The sequence below is a fragment of the Phytophthora parasitica genome (genome assembly GCF_000247585.1).
Source record: "Phytophthora parasitica INRA-310 unplaced genomic scaffold supercont2.10, whole genome shotgun sequence".
Classification (NCBI taxonomy): Eukaryota; Oomycota; class Peronosporomycetes; order Peronosporales; family Peronosporaceae; genus Phytophthora; species Phytophthora nicotianae.
In genome coordinates this window covers 644440-663183 of record NW_008648996.1, presented here as the reverse complement: position 1 = coordinate 663183, position 18744 = coordinate 644440, and the positions used below count along the sequence as shown (strand labels likewise).

Here is an 18744-nt window from a genome sequence, read left to right as displayed (position 1 = left end):
ACTGGCAAAACTGACCTTTTAGAATACGAATTAGCGTAAACCGAGGCCACCACTGGATTCCTTGGGCGATTTTGGATCTAATTCACCAATAAAAATAAATCGACTTCGACGTCCTTGACGGAGATAATTTTTTGGTCAGCCGATTTCTCCGAAACGGCTGAATGGATTTCTTCGTTTGAGGGCTCTACGGATGGCGGAGATACAGGGCTTTTCAATGGTGTGCCTTAGACGCTTTTTAATTAATGGTTGATTAGTAACTTTTTGTTTGACGCCGTCTCATTTTTGGAACACAACCTTTGCGTGACCGACTGCTAGCGGAAACCATACTGCTATCCCAGGATAAGTGTATAATATGATCACTCTAATTAGTTGTGCTTCCAAATTAGTAGTACATTGGCACTTTAGTGACGCCACAAAAATGAAATGTTTTCAAGTAATGAAAAAGATCGGTTTTGGACAGATCTCGACGATACCTTTGTTCCAGTATTGTGATTTGCTATTTGGACCGGTAGTTTTCACAAAACGGGCTTACATTTTGCGATCCAATCTAAAAAACCATTATTAGTCAGGGTCCACCTAATTAGAGTGATTGCCTATTGAATTTTCCAATCTTTTTTACTGCCAATGGTAGACGACGGTAACCAGCAATCGCCTGTTAATCCTCTTCGTCTTCCACATTCTCCACCACGGCTCGTAATTCCGGATAGTTTTCAAGGATCCAAGCATGAATCTCCGGGGTACCATTGTTGCGAGTCAGCAAAGCTGTTTTTTCGGTGCACTTAAGCTTGAATTGAGAGTGCAGAAATAAGAGGCACTCAAAATGACCTTCCTTTGCAACAGCATCAAGAGCAGAACAAGAGCAGCCTTCTGGCCGGTGAGAGTGTAGCCATCGAGCAACTCCCAGGCGGTGTTTTTTCACTTGGTGCAGGCCTCATCTCGATTTCTGTGCAACCACTTGACGATACCCAACGAACCCCGAGCAGCAGCGCTATCCATCGCCTTGGTCGTGCATCCCTCCGAGCGATTGGAATGAAGCCACTTAGCGATACCAAGGTGACCATTTGCAGCTGCTCCATCCATAGCTTCAGTCGTGCAACCAACGTTTACATTGTTGTGAAGCCACTTGACCACCTCGAGATGTCCATTTGTAGCAGCGCCATCCATAGCAGCCGATGTACATCCTTCTGAGCGTTCGTTATGTAGCCATTTGACCATTTCCAAGTGCCTACCCGTTGCTGCAGCATCCATCGCGTCAGTCGAACAGCCCTCTTGTCTATTTTGATGTAGCCACTGCACAACATTCAAAGAGCCATTCGCTGCGGCCTTGTCCATTGCTTTTTGCGAGCATGGCGGCCCTGTTTGATTGCTGGGTCGCTTTCTTTTACGTGCGTTCCCATTCAGAGAGGTAGTAATGTCGAGTCCATGAAAATACTTCAGAACATCGAGATGCCCGTTACCAGCTGCAGCATCCATTGCAGTAACTAGAACACCGTTCTTGATTTTCGTTTTGGAATCAAACAAATCGACGCCATACTCCGAATAAAGCCACTTAACTACGTCAAGGTGGCCATTTCTTGCAGCTCCGATCATGGTTTGTGCTGATACCACCGCAGCTTCCCTCCACGTTCCATGCTCCCAGGCCGCTACTCGGGGCTGAACAGCAGAGGATCGTGGCCTCGAAGTAGATTTCTTTTCTTTTTCACGTAAGAATTTCGCGACGTGAAGGTGTCCATGGATGGCTGTTGTGTGAATTGCAAAGCGAACCTCGTCAATGCGCTGCCCCCCACTGTGATCAATCAGCCAACGAACGACTTGAAGGTGGCCGTTCCCAGCGGCCTTGACCACTAATCCTACGACTTCTTCAAACTCTACCTGCTTAAGTAGCCATTGCAAGACTGGAAGGTTCCCCTTCTCTGCAGCCTCGTCCGCCACGTTGCCCTCAGTAGGCCAGTTAGAACCGTTCTCTATGAACTGCTCAGCCAAGTGAATGTCCCCATGTCTCAATGCTGCCTCCGTTGCAACTTCCAAGTTGTACCAAACATCAGGATAGTGATGATTGAGCCACCACACGGCGTCGTGGCGACGACTCTGGGCTGCATATACCATAGTAAAGCCTCCCCACTTCATCCGTGGGTTGGGTCGCTCGCTTGGTTCATTATTTGGCTCATTCAAATTAAAATAATGAATTCGTCTGCGTCTTGGTCGGTCCGTGTTATTTTCGTGTAAAAATTGCAAAATCTTCATCATATTTTCGCCCGGAACGTCCCCCAGAGCGCGATCAACTTCTACGCGGCATTCCTTAAAGTGGTCCAAGAGCCACTTGCCAATCTCCAAATTGCCGCGATACATGGCCTCATTCAGCGAATCAGAGAAAATAAATTGCCTGTAGTGAGGATCGCTGCGCAGATATCTGCGTAATGTCCATCTTCCGTCCGAAATATTACCATCGTTCGTGCAAATTTCACAACTATCCCAGATGCGCTGGAGTAGCTCCACAGACTCCAGTTTGCACGCTTCATTAAGTGGTAGCTCGACTGAAGAGTCCAGGAAGACGGACACGGTTGTGGCCACGTGAGCGAGGGACGTGAGCTCGGGCTTAGAGCGGAAAAGCAAGTCCACAGCGAGCAACAGCGATACCATTAGCGTTTTGAATAACAGAGCCTTGAATGTCTGGGTTTAATGGGTTTAATGATGTCACCCATTTTTTATCCCGCTTTTTGGGTTTTGCTCAAGCAAAAAAAAAAAGTGCTTTTGAAGCCACCTGTTCTTTCAGGCATCACTCAGACAAATCTGCCCCATTTCGAGGAAAAATGGCGAGGATACTTTGGTCAAGAAGCTAAACAATAGCTTTGATAGCATGCGACGATCAATACTCGCTGCTGATAACCAGAACTCTCATTCTTTGTTTTGCGCTCCTGCACCCAAGTAGCCTCTTACCCAGTGAACGCTGATACCTTCGGATCATGACCAAGTTCTCAATTTTTGCGCTGCTCGTCGTGCTCCTCGCTGTTATGAGCTGTACTCAAGCCGATGATGCGGTCCCAACCGATTTGGAGGAAGTCCCGGCCGGAGTGACACTTGTCGGAGGCGAGGAACCCATTCCTGAAACAAGCTCGGAACAATTCATCGTTGGGCGCGGTCGGTTCTTCCGTCACCGCTTCCGTTTCCCTTACGGCGGTGGTTTCCGCTACGGATGGCGCTACCCTCTTGGCTGGTGGGGCAAGTTCGGTCGTCCCATCTACGGACCAGGCTGCCTGTTTGGTCGTCCTATTGGAGGCTTCTTCTACTGTTAAATGGCGGTGAAGTTTCCAGCGAAGCCAGATGCATATGAATTGCCAGGACTGACAGATCGTTGACGGCATTTGCGATAATCAACATGATCTTTGATGATTAACATGCCTTTAAAAAAAGTAAAAGCGTGCTATGAATTATAGTTTGTGTTTGTGCTGGATTCCATATATCGCGCGCTGCGTTACTAATAGCTAAGCTAGTGAGTTTTTTTTTTTTTTTTTTTTTACTGAATCAACAGCATATCAGCGAAGGATTCAATTCGTACGCGTGGCAAAACGCGACTATAAAGGAAATCTCACTCGCTCAGAAATTGATCAAGTTCTCCTTCGCGGGAACACTGCCAGTCGGCCTCTATAAAAAAGTTTATCTATTCATTTTTAAATGATTTTTTTCTGGGTTAAGAAACACTTTAGTGGTGAAAGCAACAAGGTTAATTCGGCATCGCAGTATGTACCAATACGCCAGTAACGGCTCCCAAAAGCTTTAATGTGGTGGGATGGTCCTTACGGGTATATCAGTTTGGATACCAGTATGGTAAAGGCTCTAACCTGGCACCCAAAAAATTAAATGTGATGGGATGGGCACTATCGGTATATCAATACAGATTCCTGTAGCACCAAAGCGTAATATTTTTCTTGAGTGATACGAGGAGAATCGCTTAGTTCTATTGCTGACATCAAGACAAAAAGAATCACCTATTCATTACGGAAAATCATCAGTATCATAATTTACAGAAGAAGTTTTTACTAAACCCACTTACCTAAAACACATTACTTGCTTTCAAACTCAGTTTTGCTCAGCTAATTATCATTTCTCAAATATACACTGGCATGAAAAAAAAACTGCTACTATAAATTATTTAATCGAACTGAAATTGGGAAACGCTCTAGAAAACGATATAGAAAGCAGACAGGGCCGCCATGCTCGCAAAAAGCAATGGACAAGGCCGCAGCGAATGGCTCTTTGAATGTTGTGCAGTGGCTACATCAAAATAGACAAGAGGGCTGTTCGACTGACGCGATGGATGCTGCAGCAACGGGTGGGCACTTGGAAATGGTCAAATGGCTACATAACGAACGCTCAGAAGGATGTACATCGGCTGCTATGGATGGCGCTGCTACAAATGGACATCTCGAGGTGGTCAAGTGGCTTCACAACAATGTAAACGTTGGTTGCACGACTGAAGCTATGGATAGAGCAGCTGCAAATGGTCACCTTGGTATCGCTAAGTGGCTTCATTCCAATCGCTCGGAGGGATGCACGACCAAGGCGATGGATAGTGCTGCTGCTCGGGGCTCGTTGGGTATCGTCAAGCGGTTGCACAGCAATCGAGATGAGGGCTGCACCCCAGTAGCATTGGCTTGTGCAGTACGAGAAAGGAAACGCCACCTGAAAGTTGCACAGTGGTGGAACTGATTCGCCGTCGTGGTAGTCGAAAATTATACGTGTGTATCCTTGAAAACTATCCGGAATTCCGCCAAGATAGGGAGGATCAATAGTATAGATCAATTGACGGCTCTTACGAGAAGGATATCCATGGTGGAGTGACGTACGAATCAAAACGCCAAGTTATAATAATAATACAAAGTCGTGCTAAAGCTTTCAGAAAAATCGCACATTGCGAACCGGCAACTCACATCAAAAAGGCTGCTGAACACTCACCGTACCATGACTCAATAGTAGTTTCATCAGTGCCGAACACCCACTCTTATAAAATCGAAAAAAAAAAGGTGAAGGCGTACTACAAGTAAAAATGCCGACGAGCATCTGCCCAAGTGCCAATGTATCAAAGTTCTTCACAGCACCAATGGAGTACTAGACTCAGTAGAGGATATATATAAAAATGTAATAGCTATCCTAGATTTTGAGAAAGAGTGGATCATCGAATGAACTTTGGTCATCATGTCCTACTTCGGCTAGTTGGCCGCTTCAACGCGCATCATTAGCGGGTTTTTCATCGTCAAGGTGAGATCAACGATCGGTTGCACGTCCTGCCCAGGCTCTTCGGCCAGTGTAAACTGGCTCACAACGGTTGCGATCACCATCTTCAATTCCACCATCGCCAGATTCCGTCCGACACACAGACGAGGCCCAGTACCAAACGCCCAATTCTTAGCAGGTGGATCTTGAAGCAATTTTCCCGTTTCTTCGTCAAGGAACCTCTCAGGCATAAAAGACAACACATGTAAACCCCACACGCTTGCAAGGCGTCCAGCCCCATAGAGATACAGGAAAACATCAACACCAGCGGGAATAAAGGTACCGTCCTTCAAAACAGTATCGCAAGCGCAATGATACGGAATCACAGGAACACTTGGAAAGAGGCGAAAAGTCTCTTGAATGGTGGCTTCCATGTACGGCAAATCCTGAATTTCTTCGTAAGTCGGCACATAGGTGTCTGATTCTTTGAATTTTGGCATCTTCGTCAAGATTTCATCGCGAAGTTTCTTCTCAACTCGTGGGTTGAGACTCAGCGCATGAAACAACCACACTAATGTGTCTGCAGTCGTATTTCTTCCAGCTTCTAGCCCCGTCAAAACAATGTCTCGCACTAGAGTGGGAGCAATGTCCTGGTCATTATTCAATAGAATGGTTATGATGTTCTTGCAAGTACGATGGTTCTCCGTTGCGCTCTCTTTGAGACTCGAGACCTGTTCCATGGCGTCCATGATCAAATTAACTATGAATTCATTCATCTCACCGATAGCGTCACGGAGTCGTCGTTCACTCCCAATATTCAGCCATCGCATGGGTTTCCAGATCCACGTTGGCGTTGAAAAACGCTTGCTCGTGAGATGATTCGCTTCATCAAATGCTATCTCAAACGGGTGTTCTTCACCTGAGGTTAACAGGTTCAACTTACAGCCTAAGCCGATCTCCACAAACGTGTCAAGGGTAAATTGACGTATTAGCTTGTTCATATCGAACGTTTGCTTGGCTCTACTCGCCTCGTTCAGCACGTTTCGTAGTACCAACACCTTCTCTTGAACGACTGGAGTTATGTACTCACGTAGCGCTCGAGGGGTGAGGAGATTGACCATGACTTTGCGATGGAACTTCCACTGTTCCCCATTGAGTAGTACAATGTTTTCACCCAGAAAGTCGTCGAAAGTGTCACGAACACTGTCACTCTTGATGAAATTTTTGTTTTGAGTTTTCAGAATTTCTTCAAAGTGTTCTGGTCTCGAGACGTACACGACGTCGCTTTTTCCAACAAGATTCAGAGCGAACGGTTGACCATCACGTTCCAGGCTATGACCAGTTACCCACTCATGGTAGCGACCAACGTTCATAGCGAACGACAACGTGTTCCCGAATATCGGTATACGCGAAGGCAAATACAGCGAACTAGAAGCATTCTTGGAAGCAGATTTGGTGCTGAAGCCGAGCATCACGAAAGCGGAAATCAACACCAACACACAGGCTAGTGTGCCGATGTTTACCGGTAAATTGCTGTCCACTTGGAGAGGGGAATCCATTGTCGTCGGGAATATTGGAATGTACTTAGCTGAGCTCAGGCGTCCTCCGCGTCGAATTGGGAAATGACGGGTGCTGTTGGCTTAACGTTTAAAAGCAACGGATAGCGCTTTTTCGAAGTCGTTAAAAGAGTCGAAGAGCGAAGACAGATAGGATAACGCTTTTTCTTGTTTTTTTTTTCGACATTCGAGGAGCGTTGAATTTAAAAGAAAAATAGATATTTTTTCCTTGTTCTATTTCTTACTTCAACTTATTGTGTGGGCCACATATTGTTTTAGAATTGATCATTTCCACCAATCATACATTTTTCACGAACATATCCACCAATCGCATCTCAGTGGGTGATGGGCAGCCAACAACAATAATGGGGTAATGGATGCATTTATCCAAACAATCCGATCAGGGCTCATTTTCGAATCTGCTTCACGTTAGTCAAACGATCTCTCTCAGCTGTCCTCGGGTAACCTTTCCGTTGTTCTTCTCTGTGGTTGCATGGTCCTCTGTGTGTACTGACATCCAATCAGCGAGGGGTGCCGATTGCCAGCCATGGACCAGTTCCATGCGCTGACCGGCTGAGAATCAAACCCTTAGAACCTGATCCGGGTCATTCCGGCGGAGGGACTGCTGTTGTTCTTGTTGTTAATGTGTTGTGTCACTTCCTGTTGTCAAAACCTACTTTTTCGATTCCAGAACCAACTCAAGTAAGCAAAACGATTGTGAAGTTTTTCAATTATTGTTACTTGTCCAATTCACAATAATTATTGTCATTCCAGCTTTTACGATGCTCGCCAGTGGAGTGACCTATGGCGTGATGATCGCCACGTTGGTGGCAGTAGCAGCGTACGCCATCATCGTCAGCCGCAGGATGGAAATCGATTCCGTCAAGAACTTCGTGAGGTACGGCATTGTTTTATTACAATAATTGAAATAACTTTATTTCGTTTTTGACAATAATTTAATATCTCTTCACAGTGCCAAGAACTCGACGACGTCGCTGCGACTCGCCTGGTGTTTCTTTTCAGCTGGAATGGGCTCGTGGACATTGTTTTCGTTCCCTGCCATCGGGGTGGACGCTGGTTCGTGGGGTGTCATTGGGTACACCATGTCCGGAGTTTGTGGCATGATGGTGCTAGCAGTTGTGGGTCCCTTCACCCGCTCAGCACTTGGTGAGAACGTCACAATGACAGACGTTGTAGCCCAACGCTTCGGCTACATTATGCAGGTGTACATCAGCTTCATCTCGGTCTTCTACCAGTTTATTTCACTGGCTTCGGAGCTCACCTGTGTGGCTCAACTCACGACCATGTTGTCACCGAACGCTCATTCCTTGATTCCTATCTTGGTGGTCGTATTCCTGACCAATCTGTATCTTCTGATTGGCGGTCTTCGTGCCAGTTTGGCGACCGATGTGTGACAGGGTATTGGAGTTATCGCCTTACTTGCCGTGGTGTGTATCGCCATGTGCTTCCACGTGTCCATTCCGGACGGAGCGTGGTCAAGAACTAACGTCGCTGCGTTCACCGTCGAAGGATTCGAGACGTTAGTGACGCTGGTGATTGCTGTCACAGCATCGAATCTGTTCTTCACGGGCTTCTGGCAACGAGTCTATGCTGCATACGACGACCATACGCTTCGTAAAGCTGCGTTCATGGCTTGTGGAATCATTATCCCGTTCACTGTGGCCTTGGCGCTAGCTGGTATGGTGTCGTATCTGGCGTATCCAGACGGAGATTTATTTTTCGCGATTTTAATCGACATGGGCCATGGCTGGGAAGTGCTGATCGTTATCGTCATCGCTATGTTGGCCAGTGGCGTGTCCGACTCGATACAGATCGGGATTGCGGCGGAGCTGACGACGTGCTTCCCGCAGTTATCGCTTTTGCACGCACGTATTATTGTTGGTAAGTAATTTGTTTTTTTTACTGATTGTTTTTCTAAAATATTTTTCTGACAAGTAAGTAATTTATTTTTCTGTACAGCGTTGCTGAACGCGCCAGCTATCGTGATCGGCTATCAGCAGTATGACATCCTGAATTTGTTCCTGATCGCTGACTTGCTGTGCACTGGTGCTGTTGGTCCGATGTTGCTTGGGGTCTGGAAGCGTGCTACTCGCACGGGTGCACTGGCTGGGAGTGCTGCTGGGCTGATCACCATCTTCATCTGCGGCGTGATTGCACAGGGAAAGTTTGTGGGTGGATTCAACTGGTTTATTCTACCCGAGGGACTCTACTCGCAGAACAGCATGATCACATTTATCGTAACGCTCGTCATTCCGCCTGTCGTGACTGTGATCGTGTCGCTGATGACACCCAAGCGTATCGACGAGACCGAAGACAGCTATCTGCTGGAGAACTCCCCCATCCATTCGAGCAAGGACTAATATTCATCGGCATCCTGCGCACGAATTGGGACGGATCGCACGTTCCAAAGCTCAGCAAACTGTTTTACAACTGCTTAAGTTGGGTGATTTTTCATCATCCACATTTCATTCGCTTTTCATGTTTTCGTGAGCAATGAAAATTGGTAACAAGCAGTGAATCACCTTCTGTCAAACTTTGTTGTCTTCAAGGCTAATACAACGTTCCAGGCAACTAAGGCCATTCTTCGAAGCAGTTGACATATGCCAGGTGAAGGCTGAAATTTACCTGTTGTTATTCGTCCCTATCGCGCTACAGCGGTTCAGCACGGGGCCATGCATCCGAATTCTGCGCTACGAACTCGCGGAATGTACGCGGCTTGTGTCCCACTAACTTCTCCATAACCTCGATCTCCACCCCATTCTGCGCACCAGCCTCCAACGCTCGCATCACTCCAAGCTCCTCCTCAATAGCATCTCCCGGTACTCCCCGTACCCATCGCGCAGGTTGCACCGCCCACAACGGAAAATTCGAGTAGTTCACTTTGTCGCCAATTCCCTCTGATAAAATCTTCGCAACCTCCTCAAACGTCAACGCCTCAGGTCCCGTCAAACTATACAGACCTTCATTCATTCCATCATTCTGCTTCACTAACACCGCGCTCAAACTTTCCGCCACATCCAACGGATGCACAAATGCAATGCGTCCTCGTTTAACACTCATGGAAAGCGTCCGCCCACACACTAAGTCGAACAACCGACCTCGCAGGAACGCGTCCATCCCCGTAGGGGCTCGCAGAATAGTCAAGTTTTGAGCCCCATTATTTCCACCCCCAAACTTTCCCTTCAATTCCTTTTCCAGCTCAAAGTTGGCTCTCCCCGCAGCAGAAGGAGAACGCTCTTCCACGAACCCTTCAGTCCACGATAACTTGACAACCCGATGGTCTTTGGACACGAGAGTTGCTAAGTTCTGCTCGCATTGGAGCCATTCGTCCGATGGGTTACTCGGTAGATTAATGACGCCGTCTCCGCAGCCACTGGCGGCGAATATAGCCCCGTCACATCTTCCTAAGGCTTCTTGGAGATCTTTTGGATCGGACCAGTCGGGAATCGACTCGTGTTCGTGGGAGGCCAATAGATTGGGGTAGTGAAGACGGAGAGAACGCTCGAGGTCCCGGGAATTGGACGAGATGAGGAACCGGACGCGAGGAGAAGCAGAAGAAGAGAGAGATGACGTGAAGTGGAGCAGCGAGGACGCGAAGGATAGCGAACGGCGCGTTACGAGCAGGAGCAACGTCGACATCTTGAAGAATGAGGATATGTACTCATTCAAGTGTGAACAAGGACAAGACATCCTCAAACTAACACTGTTGCGTATATAATGTACTCAAATTATCTTCGAAGGTCGACCCGCTTCAGCTGCTGCAACCAGCACGTTTCCACTGGAGTAGATGCCACTTGACATTAGCATTTGCGCGATTTCAATATGGTTGTTAGCGAGAGCTCTGATAACGTATGCTGTCATATCCTGTGAAGTAAAGAGTTCTCCGCTGATGAGGAATTCGACTATTTCGAAGTAACCTGTTGCCGCAGCATGAAACAGTATGCAGCTAAAACTGTAGCGTTGAAGCACTGGCGTAGCAGAGAGGCTCTGGTTGAAAAGGAACTTAAACACGTCGAGCTTTCTACTAGCCGCCGCAGGTGCCAACACTGCATTGGACAACACTCCTCACAATTTCAAGGTTTGCATTGTAACTTTTCGACTTGTCGTGACATTGCAAAAGCGAATAACAATTTGTGATTGGTCATCCACTAAAAAGTTATGTTTACAATCGACAGGTGATTGGAAGCAAAACGTTGCCAGTTGCATCCACTCAAAGTGCCAGTCTGTGGCATTTGAGAATTCTCTCTGCATCCGATCGACGCCTTCACCACTTCCGGTACTTGCCCGTTCATTTCTTTCTGTATATCCCTGTGCTCCGTCCTCTTCTGTGAAGTTGCATGCACTGACATCCAACCAGCGAGGGGTGCCGAGTGCCAGCCATGGACCAGTTCCATGCGTTTGGTCGGCTGAGAATCAAACCCTTAGAACCTGATCCGGTTCATACCGGCGGAGGGACTGCTGCTGTTCTTGTTGTTGACCATGCATGTGTCTTCGTATCTGCTGTCCGCTACTCCAACTTCCATTAGGTTCCACCTGGTAAAGCCACATTTTTCGCATCATTTTTCGAGTTACGACAGTGTATCTAACCATTTTCTCCTTGTCATCACCACTAAAGACCTGTCGAGATGCTGGCGAGTGGAGTCACCTATGGCGTCATGGCCGCAACTCTCATCGCCGTCGCTGCCTACGCTATCGTTATGAGTCGACACCTGAAAATCAACTCGGTTAAGAACTTTGTCAGGTGCGTCACAGTTACCTAGCTCTCTAAATTCCCACTTTTCTTAGCACGTTAACGCGTCAACTGTAGCGCAAGGAACTCAACGTGAACCCTCCGTCTGGCCTGGTGCCTTTTCTCGGCTGGTATCGGCGCAGGAGCTCTCTTTTCGTTCCCTCAGATTGGCGTAGATGCTGGATCGTGGGGTGTGATCGGCTACACGTTATCTGGAGTCATCGGAATGATAGTATTGGCACAAGTCGGGCCATACACACGCTCTGCACTGGGCGAAAATGTCACCATGACGGACGTGGTCTCGAACCGCTTCGGCTACATCATGCAGGTGTACGTGGGCTTCATCTCCATGTTCTACCAGTTCATCTGTCTGGCCTCCGAGTACACGTCCATCGCGCAGCTTACAACGATGATGTCACCGAACGCACACCCGATCGTAACGATCTTGATCGTGGCCTTCCTCACGAACCTCTACCTCGTTATCGGAGGTCTTCGTGCCAGTCTTGCCACTGACGTGTGGCAAGGCATTGGAGTCGTCGCTCTGGTGGCTGTGGTGTGCATTGCCATGTTCTTCCACGTCTCAATCCCTGAGGGTGCGTGGTCAAGTACCAACGTTGCAGCCTTCACCACTGCTGGCTTCGAGACGCTGGTGACGCTGGTCATTGCAGTGACGGCGTCCAATCTCTTCTTCACGGGCTTCTGGCAACGTGTGTATGCCGCTTACGACGACAGTACCCTTCGCAAGGCTGCATACATTGCCAGTATCATCATTGCGCTGTTCACGGTGGCACTCGCGATGGCCGGTATGGTTTCGTATCTCGCGTATCCGGACGGTCCTCTGTTCTTCGCAGTGCTTATCGACATGGGACGTGGCTGGCAAGTTCTCATCGTTGTGGTCATCGCCATGCTGTCAAGTGGAGTGTCCGACTCGATTCAAATGGGTCTGGCTGCTGAGCTCACGACGTGCTTTCCCAAGCTCTCGCTGTTGCACGCACGTGTCATCTGTGGTCAGTATAGTGCTCCTTTGTGTTGTGGATGGATGATTGTACTGACTTGTATGTTTATATTATTTTTCTTTAGTGCTGCTTAACGCGCCGGCTATCGCGATCGGATACCAGCAGTACGATATTCTGACGCTCTACTTGATCGCCGACTTGTTGTGCACGGCTGCTGTGGGGCCCATGCTGCTTGGCACGTGGAAGCGCGCTACTCGCACTGGAGCTCTGGCTGGCAGTGCTGCTGGATTGGCCACCATTTTCATCTGCGGGGTGATCGCACAGGGAAAGTTTGTGGGTGGCTTCAACTGGTTCATCTTGCCCGAAGGTCTCTACTCGCAGAACAGCATGATCACGTTCATCGTGACGCTCATCATTCCGCCCGTTGTGACTGTGGGTGTGTCGTTGCTGACTGAACCGAAGACGAACGAAGGGGCCCGAGACAACAGCTACCTGCTTGAACACTCTCCCGTCCAAGAGGCCTCCAAACTCTAAACAGGAGATCTTCTTAGCAGCTTACCACAAGCGCTTGTTTATCATTTCTCAAGTAATGATAAATCACAGCAAAACAAAATCATTCTTGTCATTCTTTTCAATTGTTGCCAAAGCTTTGGGGCTAAAAGTACCAACGGCAAAGTTGCCGAAAGAGAGAAAAGGAAATGGGAAGAGCTGTAACCGTGTACTACGTAGTACTACGCAAGCAGCAGGAATGTGGGAAACAATGCAGAGGATGAAGCTTAACATCACTTGCAATTCTTTTCCGCGACTATGGAGTTGTGGAGGGTAGTGACTCATGTAAACGCGTAACGTGAACGCCTCACAATTAAACTAGTTGCCGACCGAAGACTGTGGAGAATGATAAATCTAGCATGAAGATACCAAAGCCTCTTGTATCTTCAACGCGTACCATTCGCTGTGAATCAAGTGGAGACTTGTTGGGATGGTGACATCTTGACGTCCATCCCAGCGGCTGGAGATCTTTGGATGGACAATCGAAAGTAAAAAAATGCAGCACGGTTGCTATTATTTTACACGTAAAAGCCAAAATGGAACTTGCTACGATAAGGCTGGCGTAGTGGATCTAGTGGATCTACAGGTTGATGCTAGTTACAGAAATTGCTGGACGCCAGCAAGTCGGTGACACACGAAAACAGCAGTCGATCGCCGAATATTTTTTTTTTTCACGCAGAAGACTTCATACACGCTTCTCCGCTGCACCGACCTCGTCACCAACATCACGTCTAATCGAAGGTCACGAGGTGCGAGTCCATGCTGCTCAACGCGATCGCGAAGGCCTGCACTGGTGTGAACGGGTGCGCATAGTCCATCGAGTACACCTGGCGGTCTTGTGTGCGTCCAAACAGCATCAACGTCTTGTCCATATCATCCGGGTGGGACAAGAGGAAGTTTTTCACTGACGCGGCGGCAACTCGACCACCGAAATCCAGGCAATAGGCCTCAAGAGACTCGATCCAGACCGGAGGCTTGTTGATCAGGTGCAATGCACGCGCCGTGTCGGGGCTTTCCACTTGTGACAGGATCGTATCTTCCTTATTTTCAGGTCTCCAGGGCTGCACGGCCCAAGACGGAGCACCGTCCACAGCGCTGTCGACATTCTGTACAGGTGCCACTAGTGGCAATGCAACTCGCATCTGACGAGGAGATTTGCCGAATGTGGCAGCGTATTGCACAGCACCCAGCTCGACGGCCACTTGGCCAGTTGTGTCGTACATTGTGTACTGTGATCCCATGTAGTTCTTGTCCAGTCGGGCAACCGGCACAGGCGCATTCATCGGGTACGCGCCATCTCCGTTCGCCTGGTTCGACACGTCCAGATTTGTGGCAAGCGAGATGACGAAGCTCACCGACATGTCGTACTGGCGACGACGCACTGCAGTGCACAGCAGCGTGTCTGTGTCTTGTGTGTACAGCTCGTAGTTGCCGCCTCCTCGAGTGCGAATGTAACACTGCATCATGAGCGCTTGCGGCGGTGACGGGCTCATGAGGAATCGTGCCAAGAAGGAACTATTAAGTCTGGCAGTGCGAAGCAGCACTTGCCGCAACGCAACATCCGCGGGAGGAGGGGGCTCCACTGGCGCTTGGTCACATGCACTCACGTGGTCTGCCAAATTTGCCTTTTTCATGGTTTCCGAGCAGTAGGGACAGCTCACTTTCATCTCATTTGCCATTCGCTGGGCGTGACGCGACGCCGCCAAAAGTGAAAAGCTGATGGCTTCACGACACATGGGGCACGAGCCGCGTTCACTCACCCAGCGTTCGATGCAGTCCTTGCAGAAGATTTGGCCACAGCAAGTTGCCTCCGTGGCATTGCTGAAAACCTCCTGGCAAATGGCACACTCGAGCATCTTGCGCGTATTCTCGAGCGCCTCGAGCTGCTCGTCTCTCGGAATGGGCTCAGGCGCCGGATAGGCCAACGTGCTGACCAAGTTACTGGCCGCAAGCGCCGAAGCTGCGGTTCTCTGGCCCAAGTGTCGACTCTTAAGCGCCGAGTGGATCTCGAAGAGCATGTCCACCACTTCTCCTACGCTGCGCTGGGTCTCTTCTGGCTCCGCCTCGGGTTCAGGCTGTCCTTCATCCACGTCCATCTCTTCGTGCTGGTTGTCTGGCTCGTTGCTAGCGGGGAAAAACCTGTTTCTTGACGCAATGGGAGCTGCCGTCTCCTCGTCGATCGTCGAGTGACGTTCACTCAGTCTCCGCAAGTCTCTGCTGCCCATGAGATCCACGAGACCTTCGCCCTCTGCGAAGAAACTCGAGACTTCGATGTCCATGTCGAACCGCTTGTGGCGAGGCGTGATGCGCGGACTGCTGCGTGGCGACAGGAGGATCAACTCGCTCAGCGTGCGCGTACGGTGCATCTTGTTGCTGTGCTTGGGCTCCGTCACGACTCGCAGACGGCGCTGCGCGAAGCGGGAGGCGGTGATAGGCGCGGCGCGCGCCTCGCCGCCGCCCGTGCTGCTGCTCGGACTGGGCTCCCCCGCCGAGAGGCTGGGCGTCGGGACGAACGTAGCTGCCATGCTTGGTAGATGCAGAGTGATGGTAAAAAAAAAAGCTCGAAACTCGATACTTCCCCCCGTTAGAAGGAGGAAGTGTAATGAACCGTGGGGGCTCTTGACCTGGAGTGAAGGTCACTGGCTGGCTCGAGCGAAATCCGCAAATGAGTCGGCAACAAAAGCGTCTTGGGCTTTGCTTTTTGGCGTGGTGTTGTAGGACTGTTCTTCTATCGCGCGGCCATAGTGAAAGCAAGTGAACAGTGCCCTTCCCCTCCAGTTCCGTCCTCAAGTGTCGTAACACCGTCTCTTCCACATCCAAGGCACTGAACAGAGCGCGGGGATTTGTATGAGAAAATGTATACAGAGGTACGGAGACATGTTGAAAAAGTCTCCATTTGTTTGGCACTTTGCACTCACGTCCTGCAGTCGATGGAGCTGCTGACCAAGTTGCGGGGCACGGGGCTGGGGCAGCAGCTTGTCCAGATGGCAGAGTCTCTGCTGTCTCTGCTGCTCTACGGCAGTGTGTGCCGCACGTTGAATTATTGCGCTCGCAATGGAGGAAAAGGAGGTGATCGACGGTTTCAGTATGCTGGGCTGATGGGTGAGCCGTGGCAATTGATGCCCTGGCCATTGTGGTCTCTGTCACTCCGACACGGTGGAGAGTGCAGCGAGCACGAAAACACACTCGGTTTTTCGATGCAATTCCGAATAGTGAAACGCTCGATGGCGCTATGTAGTTTGTAGTTGCCACCGCATTATTGCCAGAAGATCACGTACAATGGCTCAGCACCAGTAACTGCATCGTGTCCAAACGAAATGGTAGAGGGACGCAATAATTTTCGAAAAGGAACAAGAGTTCGGCAAATCAGACGATGCCGGATAATTGCCTCCAAATTCCCATACAGCGGCTGAATCCTTGCCGGATAATGCTCCGGACAATCTAGATCATCAGCCTCCACATCAGAACACCTAGAGAGCTATTCCTCTCTTCATCGCGTCTTTGTCTTCTAGTTAGGAAGATGGCGAAATGAGAGCAGGACTGCTTGCGCATCTTTTCGGTACATCGCGTTTCAAAAGTGCAAAGACAAAGACATGCAGGACAATTTTGCCACTTCAACCACGAGTTTTTCTTGGTGTGGATTGACTTGGCTCACCACATCTGCCTGAACAACACGTTATGATACATGTAAAACCAAAAGCTGGAGCAACGGCTACCTGCCACTCAGCTGTATCTTGCTGGATTGCACAACATTGCATTTTGTGCTGGTGGTAAGCAGAACTGCTGCTCTGCTCACTAGGACCGGCTGGCGCTGGTTACGCCGGCTATTGATGCAAGTACTCCGCATCTTGGACATTGCACAAAACGGTGAATTGTAGTGGCCGTTTGGCGACACTGGGTTGACACAGAACAAAACGATGATGATACATCACTCGCTCAGCTGCATTCCGCCGTTTTAGCAAGTGTATTCCAAAATGTACATTCCAAGTTGGAACATGTACATTTGATGGTTTTCGCGAATGCAACAGTCTGGTTCATGCCGTTGTGCCGATCTTTACATGTTGAACAGGCCTCTGATAAAGTACAAGTTGCACTCACGCAAGCCAAAAGATACTTCGCAATATACTTCGAAGTATTAAGATTGAAATGTCTCCAACTGAAAAAAAAATGCGAGTTGACGAACAAGTTTCGGTGTTTCTCATTCAAATCGGCACTTATGCATTTTCAGCGACCTCGTCTGAAAACTCGGCCCTCTCCTTCACTGCTTGGTGCATTTCGTTCGCAGTGAGGCCCATCCGACCGCGCCATAGTTCGTATATCCTCAGCGGATCTTCGTCGTTCATGGCGTCAAGCATCCCCTTCGCCTTGTCTTCTTCGTTGAGCAAGCCAAACCAGTCGCCACTAGGATACACAATGCACGCTGCGGCATAGCGGTGGCCTCCGTAATGGCTCGAAGTCCAAAGATTCAACGGCTTGTTGGCGCCAGTCGCCGAGTTTTTCAACCACTCCAGCAATTCTGGACCTTTGCAACCGCAACGCTCGTCTCTGAAGGCCAGTAACAGGTTCGATATTAGACACCACACATTCTTGAATCAGCGTTTCGATAAAATATCACTAGCGTACCTGGCGGCATGGCCACACACCATCATGTGGTAGGCATTCTCCATTCGCGTGTACTGCAGATTCCTAATTGTGTGCAATAAATATGAGCGCACAATACGAATGTGTTCATCACACAAACTCTCTTACTCTTGCTCCAGCACTGCAGGCAGATCGAGGTCCTTCTCTAGCGACTTACTCACTAGCGTCGAGACTGCATCACCACAACTGTCAGCCATATCAACAACAACAACACCCAACTATTTCCACTTACTCTGCGACGGCAAAACGTTGTGGACACGCACGAAATCCGGGAATACCAAGATGTCGTGTGCGCCTTCTTCCCTCTCAATGGGTTTCTCACTGTTACGTAGTCCACCGCTGCACACGCCTGTGTAGGGGATTGCAGCCGTCACGAGCAGTGGACTCTTCTTCACCTTCGTGATGTCGCCGTCGTAAAGCTTGACCAATGCGGCCATGTACGAGCTTAAAATGTGCTCAGGTGTCCGCTCCAGCTTGGCCGGCCAAGCGTTCGGGTCCGTATTCTCTGGTTCCACAATAACGTAGTGGCGCTGGTACGGCCGAACGGAGCCTTCAATGAACAAGGCTTCGCTCTTCTCCTCGTTTGCAGCGTCACCGCTGGCCGCGCGTCGCTCCGCCCGTTTGGCGCGACGCTCGGCGATCTCCTCGGGCGTCAAACGCTTGCCCATCTGCGGCGCGTCAGTACTGAAGAACACAACGCAGCGGCCAATGGCATGCGGACGTAGAAGACGCGAGGCAGCGGCGCTGGAGCGGGTGGCGAAGGACTTGGCGACGCGATGCATGGCTGGAGGTCAATCGGGAAGTGGAGTTGCCACGCACTTGGTTCTGGGCGTAGCTGCTGGTGGCGTGTGTACACAATTTGTATTGTAATGACGCGCTTGGCATAATCTGAGCGATACTTTGTGTGGCGATAGTCAGGAATGATGGTAGATTATGAACACAAAAGTTCAACACCATACTTCCTGAAAAGGATATATAAGCTTTGGTATGTAGTTGTTTGGATCTGAAGAGTGTCTTCGAGGTTAGAGCTTGGAGGCTTCCTGAACGGGAGAGTGTTCAAGCAGGTAGCTGTTGTCTCGGG

General features: G+C 49.4%; 10 protein-coding genes across 11 annotated transcripts; 5 read left to right on the top strand and 5 right to left on the bottom strand.

The window, feature by feature from the left end:
• Positions 1-453: 453 nt before the first annotated feature.
• PPTG_06770 (hypothetical protein) lies at positions 454-2673 on the bottom strand. Its single transcript, XM_008900812.1, has one exon. It carries the CDS (start codon positions 2638-2640, stop codon positions 916-918), a length of 1725 nt encoding a protein of 574 aa, XP_008899060.1. The 5' UTR covers positions 2641-2673; the 3' UTR covers positions 454-915.
• A 57-nt stretch (positions 2674-2730) lies between these two features.
• Positions 2731-3406, top strand: PPTG_06769 (hypothetical protein). Its single transcript, XM_008900811.1, has one exon. The coding sequence runs from the start codon at positions 2964-2966 to the stop codon at positions 3291-3293; it is 330 nt and encodes a 109-aa protein (XP_008899059.1). The 5' UTR covers positions 2731-2963; the 3' UTR covers positions 3294-3406.
• Positions 3407-4227: 821 nt separating this feature from the next.
• Positions 4228-4707, top strand: PPTG_06768 (hypothetical protein; the record flags this gene model as incomplete). The annotated part of the gene is made up of 1 exon (XM_008900810.1): positions 4228-4707. The coding sequence occupies one exon, from the start codon at positions 4228-4230 to the stop codon at positions 4705-4707; it is 480 nt and encodes a 159-aa protein (XP_008899058.1).
• Positions 4708-5046: 339 nt separating this feature from the next.
• Positions 5047-6950, bottom strand: PPTG_06767 (hypothetical protein). The gene has a single exon (XM_008900809.1). It carries the CDS (start codon positions 6768-6770, stop codon positions 5208-5210), a length of 1563 nt encoding a protein of 520 aa, XP_008899057.1. The 5' UTR covers positions 6771-6950; the 3' UTR covers positions 5047-5207.
• Positions 6951-7549: 599 nt separating this feature from the next.
• Positions 7550-8182, top strand: PPTG_06766 (hypothetical protein; the record flags this gene model as incomplete). The annotated part of the gene is made up of 2 exons (XM_008900808.1): positions 7550-7665; positions 7741-8182. The coding sequence occupies 2 exons, from the start codon at positions 7550-7552 to the stop codon at positions 8180-8182; spliced, it is 558 nt and encodes a 185-aa protein (XP_008899056.1).
• A 45-nt stretch (positions 8183-8227) lies between these two features.
• On the top strand, positions 8228-9148 carry PPTG_06765 (hypothetical protein; the record flags this gene model as incomplete). Its single annotated transcript, XM_008900807.1, has 2 exons — positions 8228-8669; positions 8748-9148. 2 exons carry the CDS (start codon positions 8228-8230, stop codon positions 9146-9148), a joined length of 843 nt encoding a protein of 280 aa, XP_008899055.1.
• PPTG_06764 (hypothetical protein) lies at positions 8665-10495 on the bottom strand. The gene has a single exon (XM_008900806.1). It carries the CDS (start codon positions 10476-10478, stop codon positions 9438-9440), a length of 1041 nt encoding a protein of 346 aa, XP_008899054.1. The 5' UTR covers positions 10479-10495; the 3' UTR covers positions 8665-9437.
• A 536-nt stretch (positions 10496-11031) lies between these two features.
• On the top strand, positions 11032-13398 carry PPTG_06763. 2 transcript variants are annotated; one of them, XM_008900805.1, is made up of 5 exons: positions 11032-11064; positions 11315-11324; positions 11404-11529; positions 11596-12524; positions 12598-13398. In XM_008900805.1, the coding sequence occupies exons 4-5, from the start codon at positions 11744-11746 to the stop codon at positions 13005-13007; spliced, it is 1191 nt and encodes a 396-aa protein (XP_008899053.1). In that variant the 5' UTR covers positions 11032-11064; positions 11315-11324; positions 11404-11529; positions 11596-11743; the 3' UTR covers positions 13008-13398. The 2 variants fall into 2 exon arrangements, with proteins under 2 accessions (XP_008899053.1, XP_008899052.1); XM_008900804.1 differs by lacking the exon at positions 11032-11064 and having other exon boundaries at positions 11202-11324.
• Positions 13399-13504: 106 nt separating this feature from the next.
• PPTG_06762 (hypothetical protein) lies at positions 13505-15792 on the bottom strand. The gene has a single exon (XM_008900803.1). The coding sequence runs from the start codon at positions 15545-15547 to the stop codon at positions 13754-13756; it is 1794 nt and encodes a 597-aa protein (XP_008899051.1). The 5' UTR covers positions 15548-15792; the 3' UTR covers positions 13505-13753.
• Positions 15793-17119: 1327 nt separating this feature from the next.
• Positions 17120-18510, bottom strand: PPTG_06761 (hypothetical protein). The gene is made up of 4 exons (XM_008900802.1): positions 17896-18510; positions 17772-17835; positions 17646-17708; positions 17120-17567 (listed from the first exon to the last, which is right to left on the bottom strand). The coding sequence occupies exons 1-4, from the start codon at positions 18443-18445 to the stop codon at positions 17237-17239; spliced, it is 1008 nt and encodes a 335-aa protein (XP_008899050.1). The 5' UTR covers positions 18446-18510; the 3' UTR covers positions 17120-17236.
• Between the last annotated feature and the right edge of the window lie 234 nt (positions 18511-18744).

What these genes read in the sequence shown, in the direction of transcription:
- PPTG_06762 (XM_008900803.1), bottom strand. Translation starts at nt 15,547, where the DNA reads ATGGCAGCTACGTTCGTCCCGACGCCCAGCCTCTCGGCGGGGGAGCCC.
- PPTG_06763 (XM_008900805.1), top strand. Translation starts at nt 11,744, where the DNA reads ATGATAGTATTGGCACAAGTCGGGCCATACACACGCTCTGCACTGGGC. An exon ending in GCACGCACGTGTCATCTGTG is followed by an intron (nt 12,525 to 12,597) that starts GTCAGTATAGTG and finishes ATTTTTCTTTAG; the next exon opens with TGCTGCTTAACGCGCCGGCT.
- PPTG_06770 (XM_008900812.1), bottom strand. Translation starts at nt 2,640, where the DNA reads ATGGTATCGCTGTTGCTCGCTGTGGACTTGCTTTTCCGCTCTAAGCCC.
- PPTG_06764 (XM_008900806.1), bottom strand. Translation starts at nt 10,478, where the DNA reads ATGTCTTGTCCTTGTTCACACTTGAATGAGTACATATCCTCATTCTTC.
- PPTG_06769 (XM_008900811.1), top strand. Translation starts at nt 2,964, where the DNA reads ATGACCAAGTTCTCAATTTTTGCGCTGCTCGTCGTGCTCCTCGCTGTT.
- PPTG_06767 (XM_008900809.1), bottom strand. Translation starts at nt 6,770, where the DNA reads ATGGATTCCCCTCTCCAAGTGGACAGCAATTTACCGGTAAACATCGGC.
- PPTG_06761 (XM_008900802.1), bottom strand. Translation starts at nt 18,445, where the DNA reads ATGCATCGCGTCGCCAAGTCCTTCGCCACCCGCTCCAGCGCCGCTGCC. An exon ending in CAACGTTTTGCCGTCGCAGA is followed by an intron (nt 17,836 to 17,895) that starts GTAAGTGGAAAT and finishes GTGGTGATGCAG; the next exon opens with TCTCGACGCTAGTGAGTAAG. An exon ending in CCTGCAGTGCTGGAGCAAGA is followed by an intron (nt 17,709 to 17,771) that starts GTAAGAGAGTTT and finishes GCACACAATTAG; the next exon opens with GAATCTGCAGTACACGCGAA.